Here is a 14,251-nt window from a genome sequence, read left to right on the forward strand (position 1 = left end):
AACATAAAATGGTAAGTTTATTTACAAACGTTATTTTCCAAAACTATACTATCCAGTTGGCTTTCACTTCCTACTCATCTCATGAAACCATCTCCATAAAAATTATGCTTTAGAGGCAAATTGATAAGCTAAATCTATTTTCATTGATTCTGTTTTAACTTACTTGCTTAGTTCTTCTGTCAATGACATTCGCATTTTTGATTCTTGTAAGTAGAGTTTCCTGTACTTTTCCAATTCAGTTTCAAGTTCCTGAGAATTTGTTACTTTGGATCGAAGTTCAGATTCCAGCTCTTCAATTCTGAGTGCCATTTGACTTTTTATTGAAGCATGATGACTTTCTCTAAACTGTTCTAACTTTTCTTGATATGCTGCTTGTGTCTAAAGAAAATTAAAAGCACAGTTTTAAAACAGCTAAAACTTGAGTAATTATAGTATATTTCTTTCCTTTAGTTGGGAGTCAATGATTCAGAGAGCAATTTTAAATGTGAAAAAAAAAGCTGAAGTGTAAAATATTTATCATCAATGTCACCTGAATTAAATCTGAATGATAAAGTTTAATCATTCTTATATTAGTACTCATGCAATCTGATACTTCAAAGAACAAGAGAATCAATTAAAAAATTTAAAAAGTGCATAATACAACTTGAGAATAACCCGTTTCTTGATTTCTGCTCAGAGCATGTTCTCAGTCAGGGGTCCTGAGGCCAAGCCCTGTGTCGCACCCAGTATGGAGTCTACCCCGGATTCTCTGTCTCTCTCTCTCCCCCCCCCACCCGTGCCGATCCCCCTGCTCATGCTCAATAAATAAATAAGGAAATAAATGAAATCCTCAAAAAGGAAGAATAACCCAGGAATGGAACATGGAGCCCAATGCAGGGCTTGATTTCACAAACCTGAGACCAAGACCTGAGCTGAGATCAAGAGTCTGCTGCTTAACCAACTGAGCCACCCAGACACTCCATGGTAAAAGTTTTATTTATTTATTTATTTATTTATTTATTTATTTGGTAAAAGTTTTAAATCACAATTTTTTTCTTTTCCTCTTAATAGTCTTGTTTCAGGGGATCCCGGGGTGGCTCAGCGGTTTAACACCTGCCTGCGGCCCAGGGTGCCAGCACTGCCATAAGCCCAGGACGTGATCCTGGAGTCCCGGGATCAAGTCCCACATCAGGCTCCCTGCATGGAGCCTGCTTCTCCCTCTGCCTGTGTCTCTGCTTCTCTCTCCCTCTCTCTGTGTATCTCCTGAATACATACATAAAATCTTAAAAAAAAAAATAGTCCTGTTTCATACAAACTGGTCATAAAAATAAAATGATTCTCTCCTGAGAATCATTCTGAAAGATCAGTTAAGTGAGAATAATGATGAAAACTGAAATCTTTACAGGGAGGAACGAATGCCTCCAGAAATCTACCAAACAGATTGCTGTAAAGGAAGCAGAGGAAACATACACAACGCATATAACCAAAGTGTAATTTGTAGTGAAATAAATGAAACCATATCACAGATCAGTAAATTTACCTGTAAAAATCGATTGACTTCTTTTAATCTTTTTTCTAAAATTAGTCTTACTCGCTGGTCAACCTCCTGTTTAATCTCCCGTTTATACTTTTCTACTTGACTGCGTTCTACCACATTGACTTCTGCAACACTTCTGAGGTTTATTACTCTTTGTTCCAACTTCTTGTTCATCTGTTCTAGTTTTTCACATTTCTTCTCTGTTGCTTTCACAGATAATAGCTCCTGTTGAAGAACTTGATTTTTTGCATCCAGCTGTAGACATCTTGAAGATTCAGTTTCCAGTCTTGCTCTAAGATCACCAATCTGCATGAATAGAACAATACAGTTTGGAAATGGAGTGAAATTAGTTTAACTCAAAACAATAACCAACATTTTAAAAAACATTTTATTTTTAAGTCTCTGCACTGAACCGTAGGCTCGAATTTGTAACGCCAAGATCAAGAGTAATATGCTCTACTGACTGGGTCAGCCAGGTGCTCCCATTTTAAAATGAATTCATTTGCAATAAAATATAATCTATTTTGTAGTAGAGTCTTAGAATGTGGAACCCTGAAGCACTTAGAAAATTAAGAACAAAGTTAAAACCACTAGGAGTTACTTAAAAAGATCTCTGCTATCATTGTCTTTGCCACACAACATTTGTACTTCATTTTATGCTTTTATTTTGCTATGACTGCTTCAGATCTTTCCTCCATAAAATAACTGTAAGTCACCTCTTAGTGTAAAGTCTCTTATATAGGCAAATTGAATTCAAATAAAATATTAAAAAAGAAGTCTCTTGCCCCTTCCCCCATCCTAACACACCATAATTTTTAAAAATTATTTATTCATGAGACACAGAGAGAGAGGCAGAGATATAGGCAGAGGGACAAACTCCACAGGGAGCCCGATGAAGGACTCGATCCCGAGACCCTAGGATCATGCCCCGAACCAAAGACAGATACTCAAACCACTGAGCCACTCGGGTGTCCCAATGAATACTCCCATTAATTTTTAAGAAGTTTTAGTAATGTCATATTGACTTATGTAGGTCTGAACCAATAAATGCTTCCTAAGAGAAGACTTTAAAAATAAGACTCTAATTATTGAATCTATAAATACTGCTTTTAATGCCACAAGCCTTTTTCTGAATTACAAATGATTTACATTAATTTGAATTGCATTCCCAGGAGAAATGATTCTCAGAATTAAGAAACCACACCTCTCAGTATAAAAACTTAGTGAGATGAACCATATACTTTTGGACAAACACCCCCCACCTAATTGAATAGTACTATCTTATAATCCTCTGTTACTTCCCACAAAACAAGGGGACATACTAAGCACCAAAAACCACCACCAAAAAACCTGACAGAGTTTCAGTGATGCTGAGTCGGGAAGAACTTCTTTCTTCTGGATATGATTGATGAGACAGGGTGAGTGGATGTGGTGGTTTTATAAATTCTTTGACACTTCTCCCATGATAATCCCTCCCCTTAAAATGTGCTGACCTTAGTAACTGGTTTCCAGTGAATAGAATTCGGCAGAACTGCTGTGCGATTTTTAAGGCTAGGTTAAAGAATGTGATACAGCTTCCATTGACATTCTTCTAGGGAAACCAACCCTTAGAATCTAGCTGCTGTGGGGAAGCTCAAGCCACCTGGTGTGTCTTCATGTAGACATTTCAGCTGAGACTGACACAGCTAACGTCCTTGCCAAAAGCCAGCCTCAACAGCCAAACATTTGCATGAACATGATTTTAGATGATTCTAGTCCCCAGCCTCCAGTCATCTCAGCTGACACCAAATGAAGAAATGAGTTGGCCTTACTCAGCTTTGCCTAAACTAAACACTTGTGAACCAAATAAATGCTGTTTTGAGCAACTAGGTTTTGAGGTGGTTTATTATGCCGCAATACATAACTGGCACAGATACTGATATTAAACTTGGGGTGCTGCCATTAAGAAATTTAAACCTGCACCTCCTTTGAACCGAGAGGTAGGTAGAAACTGAAAGGATGTAGGGAAGAGTAAGAATGAAAACCAAAAGGGCTTCCAACAGACTGTTAATGGAAACCTGATGGCCCTCGAAGAGGCTGACAGCAAAGGTTCCAGGCAAGTGAAGAAAATGACACTAGAGGAAAAGGAACTCGCGCCACAAACCACTTGAAAGTAAAACGGACACAAAAGATAAACTAAACAAGGTCTATGCAGTATGAAAGACCCAGACCAACTGGGTTCAAATATTTTTTCCACATTTATAGCCTTTCCATACGCTGAATTGTCAAATAATGCTAAAATAAAGAAATGCATTCTGGGTCAAGAGCAAATCCCGGAAAACATGGCCTATGGATGAAGCCAAGATTATAAAACCTTTTAAGACCTCAGAAGGATTTCAGGTATGCCTCAAATTTCTTTAAGGATCTTAAGAGTATGAGCTTCACAGGAGAGCCCAGTTGAAAAGTTTATCTCAAAAAGACCCGGGAGAGTGGCTTTTCTACTGACATAAAATCAATCCATTGATTTTCACAGAAAAACTCAAGAAGTTAAGAAAATTATAGCATCAAAAACACTGTTTGTGAGCTTGGACTAAAAGAGACCTAGATAGCACAGACTGAAAATAGGCCTTTGGGTCTTAGAAGTCCCCACAGGGAAGCAGCAGGCTGAAAACACAGCTGCAAACACAGGTCATTTCTTTAAGTACAGAACCAAGAGCTCTGAGAAGATAGAGAGCAAAGAGCCATGGAGAAAAATTTCCATGGTTCAGACTAAGTCTGACTGAAAAACGGACAGCATGCATCAGGCTGCATTTCAAACCTGCTATGGACTAATTTGATTTCCATCTTCTTTCTGAATGGAAGAGTCTTTAGCAAGTCACCAGAATGTTGTGTTTTAAATAGTAGAGAACTGTTCTCTTTAATTCTCAAGTCTTCATTCCTATTGAGAGAACCTGCACTCAAGGGACTAAAATTTAGACAACATAACCCTGGCACCTTACCCCCCTGCACCTGATTAAGATGGCAAGATCTTGGACTCCCTCCTGAACCCGATGCCATGATAACAGATTTGTGGGAGGTACTAGGAGGAGGTGAGTGTATTTTTCATGTGAAAGGAATACAGAACTCTGTGGCCGGTGGGTAAATTACACTAAAAATTGCGTTCTTCATGTGTTCATAGGTGTTCCAGTATTCCATTAAAACAAAACAAAACAAAAAGACTGTGGGCTAACCTTAGTGACTTGCTACTAACGAACAGAATATGGTGAATGTGATGTTATGTGTATTCCAAGGCTAGGCTACGAAAGGCAACACAGCTTCTGCCCTGTTCTGTATCTCAGCCTGCTTACTTAGAATTTAGCCCCTCCTCTTGTGAGGAGGCTCAGGCCACAAAGAGAGTCCAGGTGTGCCAGTGTAAGCATTTTGGCTGCCTGCCCTAACGATAAGTCTAGGCAACAGCCAGCATCAACACCACCAGACATGAACTTTTTCTCTTGGTTTTTCCCCATTTAGGAGGACATTATCTGTGCATTTTTTCATATATTCCCTTTATTATGTTGAGGTATGTTCCCTCTTAAACCTACTTTGTGGAGGGTTTTTATCATGCATGGATATTGTACTTCATCAAATGCTTTTCCTACATCTATGGAAATGATGATGATTCTTCTCCTTTCTTTTATTAATAGGGTGCATCACACTGATTGATTGGCAGATACTGAATCACCCGTGTAACCCAGGAATAAATCCCATTTGATCATGGCGGTGATTTTCTTAATGTATTGTTAGATGCAGTTTGCTACTATTTTGATAAGGATTTTTGCAGTAGAAAATTGGCCTGTAATTCTCTTTGTGGTGTCTTTATCTGGTCTTGGTATCAGGGTAATGCTGGCCTCATCAAATGAAATTGGAAGTTTTCCTTCCTCTTCTGTTTTTTGGGACAGTTTGAGAAGAATGCATACTAACTCTTTCTTTAAATGCTTGGTAGAATTTGCCTCTGAAACCATCTGGTCCTGGACTTATGTTTGTTCCAAGTTTTTGGATGAGTGATTCAATTTCTTGGCTGGTTAGCGTCCTGTTCTACTTTCTTCCTGCTTCAGTTTTGGTAATTTATATGTTTCTAGGAACTTACCCATTTCTTCTAGGTTGTCCAATTTGTTGACATATATTTTTCATAATATTCTAATTACTTGGATTTCTGCAGTGTTGGTTATTCTCCTCTGTCATTTGTGATTTTATTGGGGTCCTTTCCCTTTTCTTTTTGAGAACTATGGCTAGAGCCTTATCAATTTTTTAAAATTTTTCAAAGAACTAGCTACTGTTGATCTGTTCTATTTTTATTTGTGTTTAGTTTCTGTATCATTTATTTCCACTCTAATATTTTTTAAAGATTTATTTATTGGGGCGGAGGGGGGCAGCGGCAAAGGAAAAGGGAGAGAGAGAATCCTCCAGTAAACTGAGGTTGGAGGCTGAAGCAGGCCTCAATCCCAGGATCCTGAGAACGTGACCTTAGCCAAAATCAAGAGTTGGCCAGTTAACCAACTCAGCCACCCAGGACCCCTATTTTTCCTCTAATTTTTATTATCTTCTTCCTTCTGCTGGCTTTAGGTTCATTTGTTGTTCTTTTTCTAGCTTCTTTAGGTGCAAGGTTAGGTTGTTTTGAGATTTTTTTTTTTTTTTTTTTTTTGCTTCTTGAGGTAGGCCTGTATTGCTATATATACTTCCCTCTTAAAATCACTTTGGCTGCATCTCAAAGGTTTTGGACAATTGTGTTTTCATTTTCATTTGTTTCCATGTATTTTGAAATTTCTTCATTTATTTCCTGGTTGGCCCACACATTGATAGTAGGATGTTATTTCACCTCCATGTATTTGTGGTCTTTTCAGACCTTTTTTTTTTTTTTTGTAGTCCACTACTAGTTTCATAGTATTGTGGTCAGGAAAGGTGCATGGTAGGACTTCAATCTTTTTGTACTTCCCAAGGCCTGTTTGTGGCCTAATATATGATCTAGTCTAGAGAATATTCCAGATCTGTAATCTAATTTCATTTATTGCACTCTTCATCTCAGATTCTTTTTTAACTCTTTTATCTCTGTTGTAAGGGTCTCACTGATGTCTTCCACCATTCTTTACTCAAGTCCACTGAACATCCTTATGGTCACTGCTTTAAATCCTCCACCAGGCACGTTACTTCTATTTCTCTCACTTAGATCTCTGGCCCTGTGGCATTATCCTGTTCTTTCATTTGAGATAAATTCCTCTGTCTTCTCATTTTGTCTAGGTCTCTGCCAGTTTCTCTGGGTTAGAAAAGCCAGTTATGTCACTTGTTCCTGAAAGTAATGGACCACTGAAAATGGTCCCGTAGTGCCCAGGGCTTGGTGCTTCAGGGGGGTCTCCAGGGTGTGCGGCATGCACTGTGCTACTTGGTTCTGGCTCCTCTATCCCTCAGGCCAGTCATCTGAGAGATAGGCTCTCAGTATCTGCTGCGGGCAGTGTTTGGTACTTGGCCTGAATCTAGCAGGTTTTAACTAGCTTGCGAAATGAGACCTGTCACACTCCACTGGAACTGAGACCCTGCAAAACTGGTCGGGACACATGGTGTCAGGCAGGAGTTTGTACTGGTCTTCTGGGGGAAGGGCTTGCTGTGCTGGAACTGAGGCAAGCATGATCGAAAAGGGCAGTTCCCCTGGAGTACAAACGGGTGGTGGTTGGTGTAAGCAAGTTAGGCAGCTGGTGTCAGGTGGCACTGATTCCCACAGGTGGCTCTGTGTTTGTGCTCAGGGCCAGGGGAGGGAAATGGCATCAGCCAGCTGGTTCCATGCTGTGTGCCTCTCTCCAAGCATAGTGCCCTACAGATTCTACCCCAGCCAAGCTGGGGTAGAATAACCTTTAAAATTCCAGGCTTTAAGCCCCCTGTAGTTGCAAGAACTGAGGAAATTCAGCCACTCTCCTTTTCCAAGCCAGTGGCTATGTGCATTCCCAGGTGTTCTTCTCTCCTGCCCTTCCCTGGGACCACTACTCCCTCCCATCTGCTGCAGATAGGATCTCTTTCTCTTCTAAACTAGGTCTCTGTACCTCCGACTTTCTCCGAAGTGGCCTCTTCTCTCTCTTTAGTTGTGGCCTTTGTTCTGTCAGTATTCAGGTAGATTTCTGGGGTATGTAGGATGAGTTGATAGGTATCTAGTTGTATTAGTGGGACGAGGTGAGTCTAGGCTCCTCCTACCCTGCCACCATCTTCCTTTCTCTAAGACGTTTTTCTAAAGAATCCCTTCAATTACAAATTATTAAAACTAGGCAAGAACTCCTCTTTTAAATTTCCCCTCAAGTTAGGGGAGAAAAAAGACTGGCAAGCAGAGAGACATATGATTTGAAGTATAACAGCTGAACAACTAGTAAAAGTTTAATAAGCAAAACGGAACCTTTTATCTGATTTCAATTAACTGCAATTCTAAAAGAAAGAGGCAGCACTGAGTGCTTTTAAATCAATAATCTTCATTCTCCCTTCATCAGTGATGAAATAAGGAGAACATTATGGAATAATTTCTAATCTTTTCGTTAGCGAAACAAATGTATTGTCCTTTGGCACACTGAAATATAATTTCTCCTTTATCTTACTGCAAGCTTATTTTTCAGGGGAGGTAAGTAAGACTATCTCATCTTTATATATCGTACTAGAATGCTTCTCCATATCATACAGGTTCACTTTGAAAATTTTTTTGTGATTCAAATTGCTCGCCTACTATTGGTCTCTGATAATTTGATTATTTTAAAAAATATTTAATTTATTTATTCATGAGAGACACAGAGAGAGACAGAGGCAGAGACACAGGCAGTGAGAGAAGCAGGCTCCATGAAAGGAGCCTGACGTGGGACTCAATCCTGGGTCTCCAGGATCACGCCCCAGGCTGAAGGCAGCGCTAAACCACTGAGGCACCCGGGCTTCCCTGATAATTCAGTTAAATGCAACAGGATATTTTACAGGTGTATTGACATAATGTAATGAAATGTTTATTCCATTAATTATGTATTGACCTATCAAAGTACAGCTATGCATATCTTTCTATTTCAGTAAAAGAAGATGGATACAGGCAACTGTGTTTTCCAAGAATGTAGGATCTGTGCCAAGAACGGGATCGGCACCAGTGTTGTATGCACAAGAACCAGGTCAAAAGAGTATCTAATTGTGAATTTTAAGATGATGGATTAGCAAGACTTACAAACAGGAAGGCTGATAGCCCAGAGTTATTAATCTTTTATATCCTAGATGGTGAAATCTATGGATGGGTCTATGCATTATAACAAGTTAATAAAACACAATGAAGTAAATAGTAGACAGTGGATCCTACAACCAAGATTTGATGGAAATGGATGCGGGAGGCACTGAGTGAGAAACTACTGGTATTACTGGAGGAGACAAACGGGACTCTATCTTTCTGAGCCTGGCTTCTCATTGTGTCAGGTAGTCAGCAAGGCATAAGCTGGCAAAAGGCTCCTTCAAAAAGTATAAGTCTTTACAGGAGTAAAGTTAGGTACTACTACATGGACTTTTTATTATTACATAAATGAGTGGTAATTTGCAAGAGGACTAGGAAAGCATTCTCATAAAATTTGATTTGGTAGTGACGTAAGGATAGACATATATAGGTCAATGTATTAGAATTGAGAATCTAAAAATAAACTCTCAAATTATGGTGGATTGATTTTCAACAAAGGTGTCAAGACACTTAAGTAGGATAAGAATAGTCTTTTTAACAAATGGTACTGAGACAAATGGATATCCACACACAAAGTGAAAAAATTAGACCTCTACCTCATAACATATGTACAAACTTAACATGAAATATTAAGAACTAAAATTATAAAACTCAGAAAAAACAGGTGTGTATGTTTGTGATTGCTTTTGGCAACAGTTTCTTAAATATGGCATCAAAAGACAGAAACAGATTAAGTATTTCATCAAAATTTAAAAAATAAAAACTTCTTTGCTTCAAATGTAACCATCAAGAAAAAGTGAAATGGCAAGGTGATGAATAAAATATTTGAAAATCATATCCCTGATAAGGGGTCTGTAGTTAGGATATAGATAGAACTCTTAAAATAATAAAAAGACAATCCAATATAAAAATGGATAAAAGAAATGATTAGTTCTTTAAGCAAGATATAGAAATGAATAATGACCACATATAAAGGTGAGATGCTCAACATCACCAGTTCCAAGAAATATGCAAATTAAAACCACAAGACAGATGGAACTCAACAAGTGTATTATGCTAAGTGAAATAAGTCAGAGAAAGACAAATACCATATGATTTCACTCCTATGTGGGATTAAAAAACAAAAACAAAACAACAGATGAACATAGGGGAAGGGGGGAAAAAGGAGAGAAAGAGAAGCAAACTGTAAGAGACTCTCAACCATAGAGAATAAACTAAGTGTTGCTGTCGATGTGGGCGGGGGGGGGGTGGGGGGCTAGAAGAGTGATCGGTATTAAGGAAGGCACTTGTACTGATGAGCACTGGGTATTTAAGTGAGGAATCACTAAATTCTACTCCTGACACCAATATTACATGATATGTCAACTAACGAGAATTCAAATAAAAATTTGAAGCAAATGAAAATACCCCTACAACATGTCATTTTACACCCAATAGGATAGCTATAACAAAAACAACAGATAATGACAAACATTGACAAGAATCAGGGAAAATGAGAATCCTCAAACACTGGTGACGTAAATGTAAAATGGTGCAGCCAGTTTGGAAAATAGTCTGGCAGTTCCTCAAAAGGTTTAAACCAAAAATGTTAAAGGTCCTTTAACAATATGAACTAACAATTCCATTTATAAGTATATACCCAAGAGAAACAAAATGTTCACGCAAAAGCTTGTACATGTGTATTCACAACAGCATTATTAACAATAGCCAAAAAGTGTAACAGCCCAAACGTCCACCAAATGATAAATACATAAATAAAATGTGGGCTGTCCGTACGGTGGGACAGTATTGAGAAATAAAAAAATAATAAAGTTCTGACACATGGCACAAAATAAATCTAAAAACATGCTAAACCAAAGAAGGCAGTCACAAAGGATAAAATATTTGGTGATTCCATTGAGATGACATGTCCAAAATCAGCAGCAAATCAATAGAGACAGAGAGTAGAATAGTGACTACCTATGGCTAAGAAGAATAGGGAGGGGGAAACTAGCATGAGGTGACAGTTAAAGGGCATAGGGTTTATTTTTACGGTGACAAAACACTCTAATATCGATTGTGGTAGTCTTTGAATATGCATCTTATGTTCATTATATCTCAATAAAGTTAATACCAAAAATATATATCAAGTATGTAAGATTAATAGAAAAATCTGTATTTTACTGCTCAAAGCACAGAGGAATTTATTTCCCAATGATTTTAGAGTCCCAAAAGTAATTAAAAATTACCTTCTGTTTTAGCATATTAATCTGAGTATCCATGTCCGTTTGACTGGTTTTTATATCTCCACAGAAAGGAGGCTCTCCATTTTCATATTTACTTAACCTCCTCATCATGTTCTTAAGTCTGCAGAAGGTATAGAATGAGTAAGTCAGGACCTTTAGGAAGAAATATTTAATACTTATTTAAATAGATAATATGTTCTATCATATAAACAAATCTATAATTATGATATCTCATTTGTTCCAATCTCACATTGTTTGAGAGAATACCAACTAAATTATATTGCTAAGTAAAAAAATATGAAAAAGATTTTTATGACACATACGGCAGTTAAAGAGTTATCAGGGGAACTATATTAAGAGTTCTTGTAAGTTATTATTAATATCTATTTTCAGTATGTGAATATAAAAATTAATCTATTATTAGGTAGTAGAGACTAGTAATCCACGGTGAGGAAGAAAAGCATCCCCATCTATTAATGTTTTAAAAAGGCGCAAAAATACATTTTGGTACCCACCTACCACAGTTTACAAGAAGAAAAGAAAATACAGACAAAACACATCAAAGGAGACCATTCAAAACAGAAAGAGAAACAGGAAAGAAAAATATTTAAAGTTTGAGTTCAGAGGAAGAAGGAAGAGGCAGAGCTTTAGAAGAAAGGAAACCAGCAGAGAGATAATGTATGGTGATGGCCTATGAGACTGTTTTAAACAAAAATCTAATACCTTGGCTAGCACACTCTTAGGAAAGTGAAGGATGCAAAACAATGGAGAGAAAAAAAGTTAAACGACAGAAAAGTTTTGACGAATCAGAACAAAACTTAAATACTCAGCAAATAAGCAGAAAGGAAGCCAGGTGGGAGCTTCAGAGACATGGGAAAGACTTTTTAAAAAATCTGAGTAGTGAAATTGTTCATTTTATTCTTCATTAAGTCAGACATATATTTTTGTATGAATGATATATTTTATAACTAGAAACTGCAGGAAGAAAGTGAAGCCACTTGAGTCAGAGATGGCAGAGCAAGAGGAGAACATAGTTTTGTCTGATCCCAGAAAGTCAGCCAGAGAGCTTTCAAATCATTCTGAACACCTGTGAAATCAACCAGAGATCTAAGGAAAGAATTGCAGCATTTCTACAAATAGAAAAGTGACCACTTTCTGCAAGTCTTTTTTAACTTTCACCTTCAGAGTTACATTCTATTCTTTCACCATACTTAATTTATTTCTATATACACGTAAGTCCTGCTTGTTTTTCCTTTGGATATATTTCTCTAACAAACCAAAACATACTTAGGATATGGTATATTGCTCGGTTCTGTTCAACTGCCTGATAGTATCCTTTTTATATTTTGACTTTTAATTTCCATTTTTACACTTATATTCTAGCCTTTCGTTGTATTTAATTTTATTTTTGTGTATATACGAGGTTTCCTCTTAACGATTTGGAGATGCAATTTCCTATCAAACAGACCAAAATACACATAGGATCCAGTGTACTGCTCTGCTCAGCTCTCTAATTCTATTATCACCTTTTTAAACCTTTTTTGGTTTCGGGTCTCTTCTGATTTGTTTAGCATATATTTCTCTGGGGTCATTCTCGATATTTTTCTATTCTGTTCTCTCACTCATCTCTTCTTCTCTGGACAGAATGACAAGATGGAAAAACTCACCGCCACAAAGAGAACGAGAGGTAGTGCTGACTGCCTGGAACCTAATCAGCATGGATATAAGTAAGAGGCTGGAGCGAGAGTTCAGAATAATGACCATCAAGATAACAGCTGGGCTTAAAAAACACACAGAGGACACGAGAGAATGCCTTTCTGGAGAAACAAAACAACTGATATCTAATCAAGTTGAGCTAAAAAAGGCTAATCTTAGTGAGATGCAATAAAAATTGAAGGTTCTAACTGCTAGGATAAATGGGGCATAACAGACAAGTAGTGATATAGAAGACAAAACGATGGAGAATAAAGAAGCTGAGGAAAAGCGAGAAAAACAACCACTGGACTATGACAGGAGGATTTGAGAGATGAGTCGTACCACACAGCAAAACAATGTTAGAATAATGGGGATCCCAGAGGAAGAGGGGAAGGAGGGGGCAGAAGGCATATTTGAGCAAATTATAGCAGAGACCTTCCCTCATCTGGGGAAAGAAACAGGCACTCAAGTGCCAGGAGGCACAGAGAACCTTCCTCAAAATCAATAAGAAACAGGTCAATATCTCAACATAGAATAGCAAAGCTTGCAAATTTCAGACACAAAGAGAAAATCCTGAAAGCAGCTTGGAACAAGAGGCCCTGAACCAAGAAGGAGAGAAATACTCGACTGGCAGCAGATCTATCCAAAGAGACCGAGCAGGCCAGAGAGAGCTGGCATGATATACTCAGGGTGCTCAATGAGAAGAATCTACAGCCAAGAATTTTATCCAGCAAGGCTCTCATTCAAAATAGAAGGGGAGATAAAAAGCTTCCAGGACAAACAGAAACTAAAAGAATTTGTGATCACTAAACCAGCCCTGCAGGAAGTGGTAAAGGGGAACCTTTAAGCAAACAGAGAGCCCAAAAGTAACACAGACCGAAAGGAACAGACACAGTACATCCAAACACGGACTTTACACGTAATACAATGGCACTACCTTCATATCATTCAATCGTTACTCTGAATGTAAACAAGCCAAATGCCCCAATCAAAACACGCAGGGTATCACAGTGGATTACAAAAAAAAAGAAAAAAAGAAAAAAAAAAAAAGCAAGATCCATCGATATGCTACCTGCAAGAGACTGATTTTAGACACAAAGACAACTCCAGATTGAAGGTGAGGGGGTGGAAAACCATTTATCATATTAAAGGACATTAAAAAAAACTGGAGTGGCAATCTTGATATCAGACAAGTTGGATTTTAAACCAAAGACTGCATTAAGAGATGAAGAAACACACTATGCCATAATTAAAGGGTCTATCCAAAGAGAAAATTGAACAATTATAAGCTTTAATGCCTCTAAAGTGGGAGCAGCCAACTACATAAACCAATTTTTTGTTAAGATTTCATTTATTTGGGGATCCCTGGGTGGCACAGCGGTTTGGCGCCTGCCTTTGGCTCAGGGCGCGATCCTGGAGACCTGGGATCGAATCCCACATCGGGCTCCCGGTGCATAAAGCCTGCTTCTCCCTCTGCCTCTCTCATTCTCTCTCTCTCTCTCTCTCTCTCTCTGTGACTATCACAAATAAATTTAAAAAATTAAAAAAAAAAAAAGATTTCATTTATTTATTTATTTGACAGAGAGAGAGAACAGAAGCAGGGGAAGCAGGAGAGGGAGCAGCAGACTC

General features: G+C 38.0%; 1 protein-coding gene across 1 annotated transcript in view; it reads right to left on the reverse strand.

The window, feature by feature from the left end:
* The window catches only part of LOC144296613 (uncharacterized), a 154,954-nt gene continuing 140,703 nt past the window's right edge, over positions 1-14,251 (reverse strand). The window contains exons 36-38 of the mRNA XM_077869705.1: positions 10,931-11,048; positions 1,520-1,822; positions 1-378 (exon numbers count right to left, since the gene is read on the reverse strand). Coding sequence (XP_077725831.1) covers positions 160-378; positions 1,520-1,822; positions 10,931-11,048 — 640 coding nt within the window. The 3' untranslated portion in view covers positions 1-159. The remainder of the gene's footprint in view (positions 379-1,519; positions 1,823-10,930; positions 11,049-14,251) is intronic.

The sequence above is a fragment of the Canis aureus genome, chromosome 24 (assembly GCF_053574225.1).
Source record: "Canis aureus isolate CA01 chromosome 24, VMU_Caureus_v.1.0, whole genome shotgun sequence".
Classification (NCBI taxonomy): domain Eukaryota; kingdom Metazoa; phylum Chordata; class Mammalia; order Carnivora; family Canidae; genus Canis; species Canis aureus.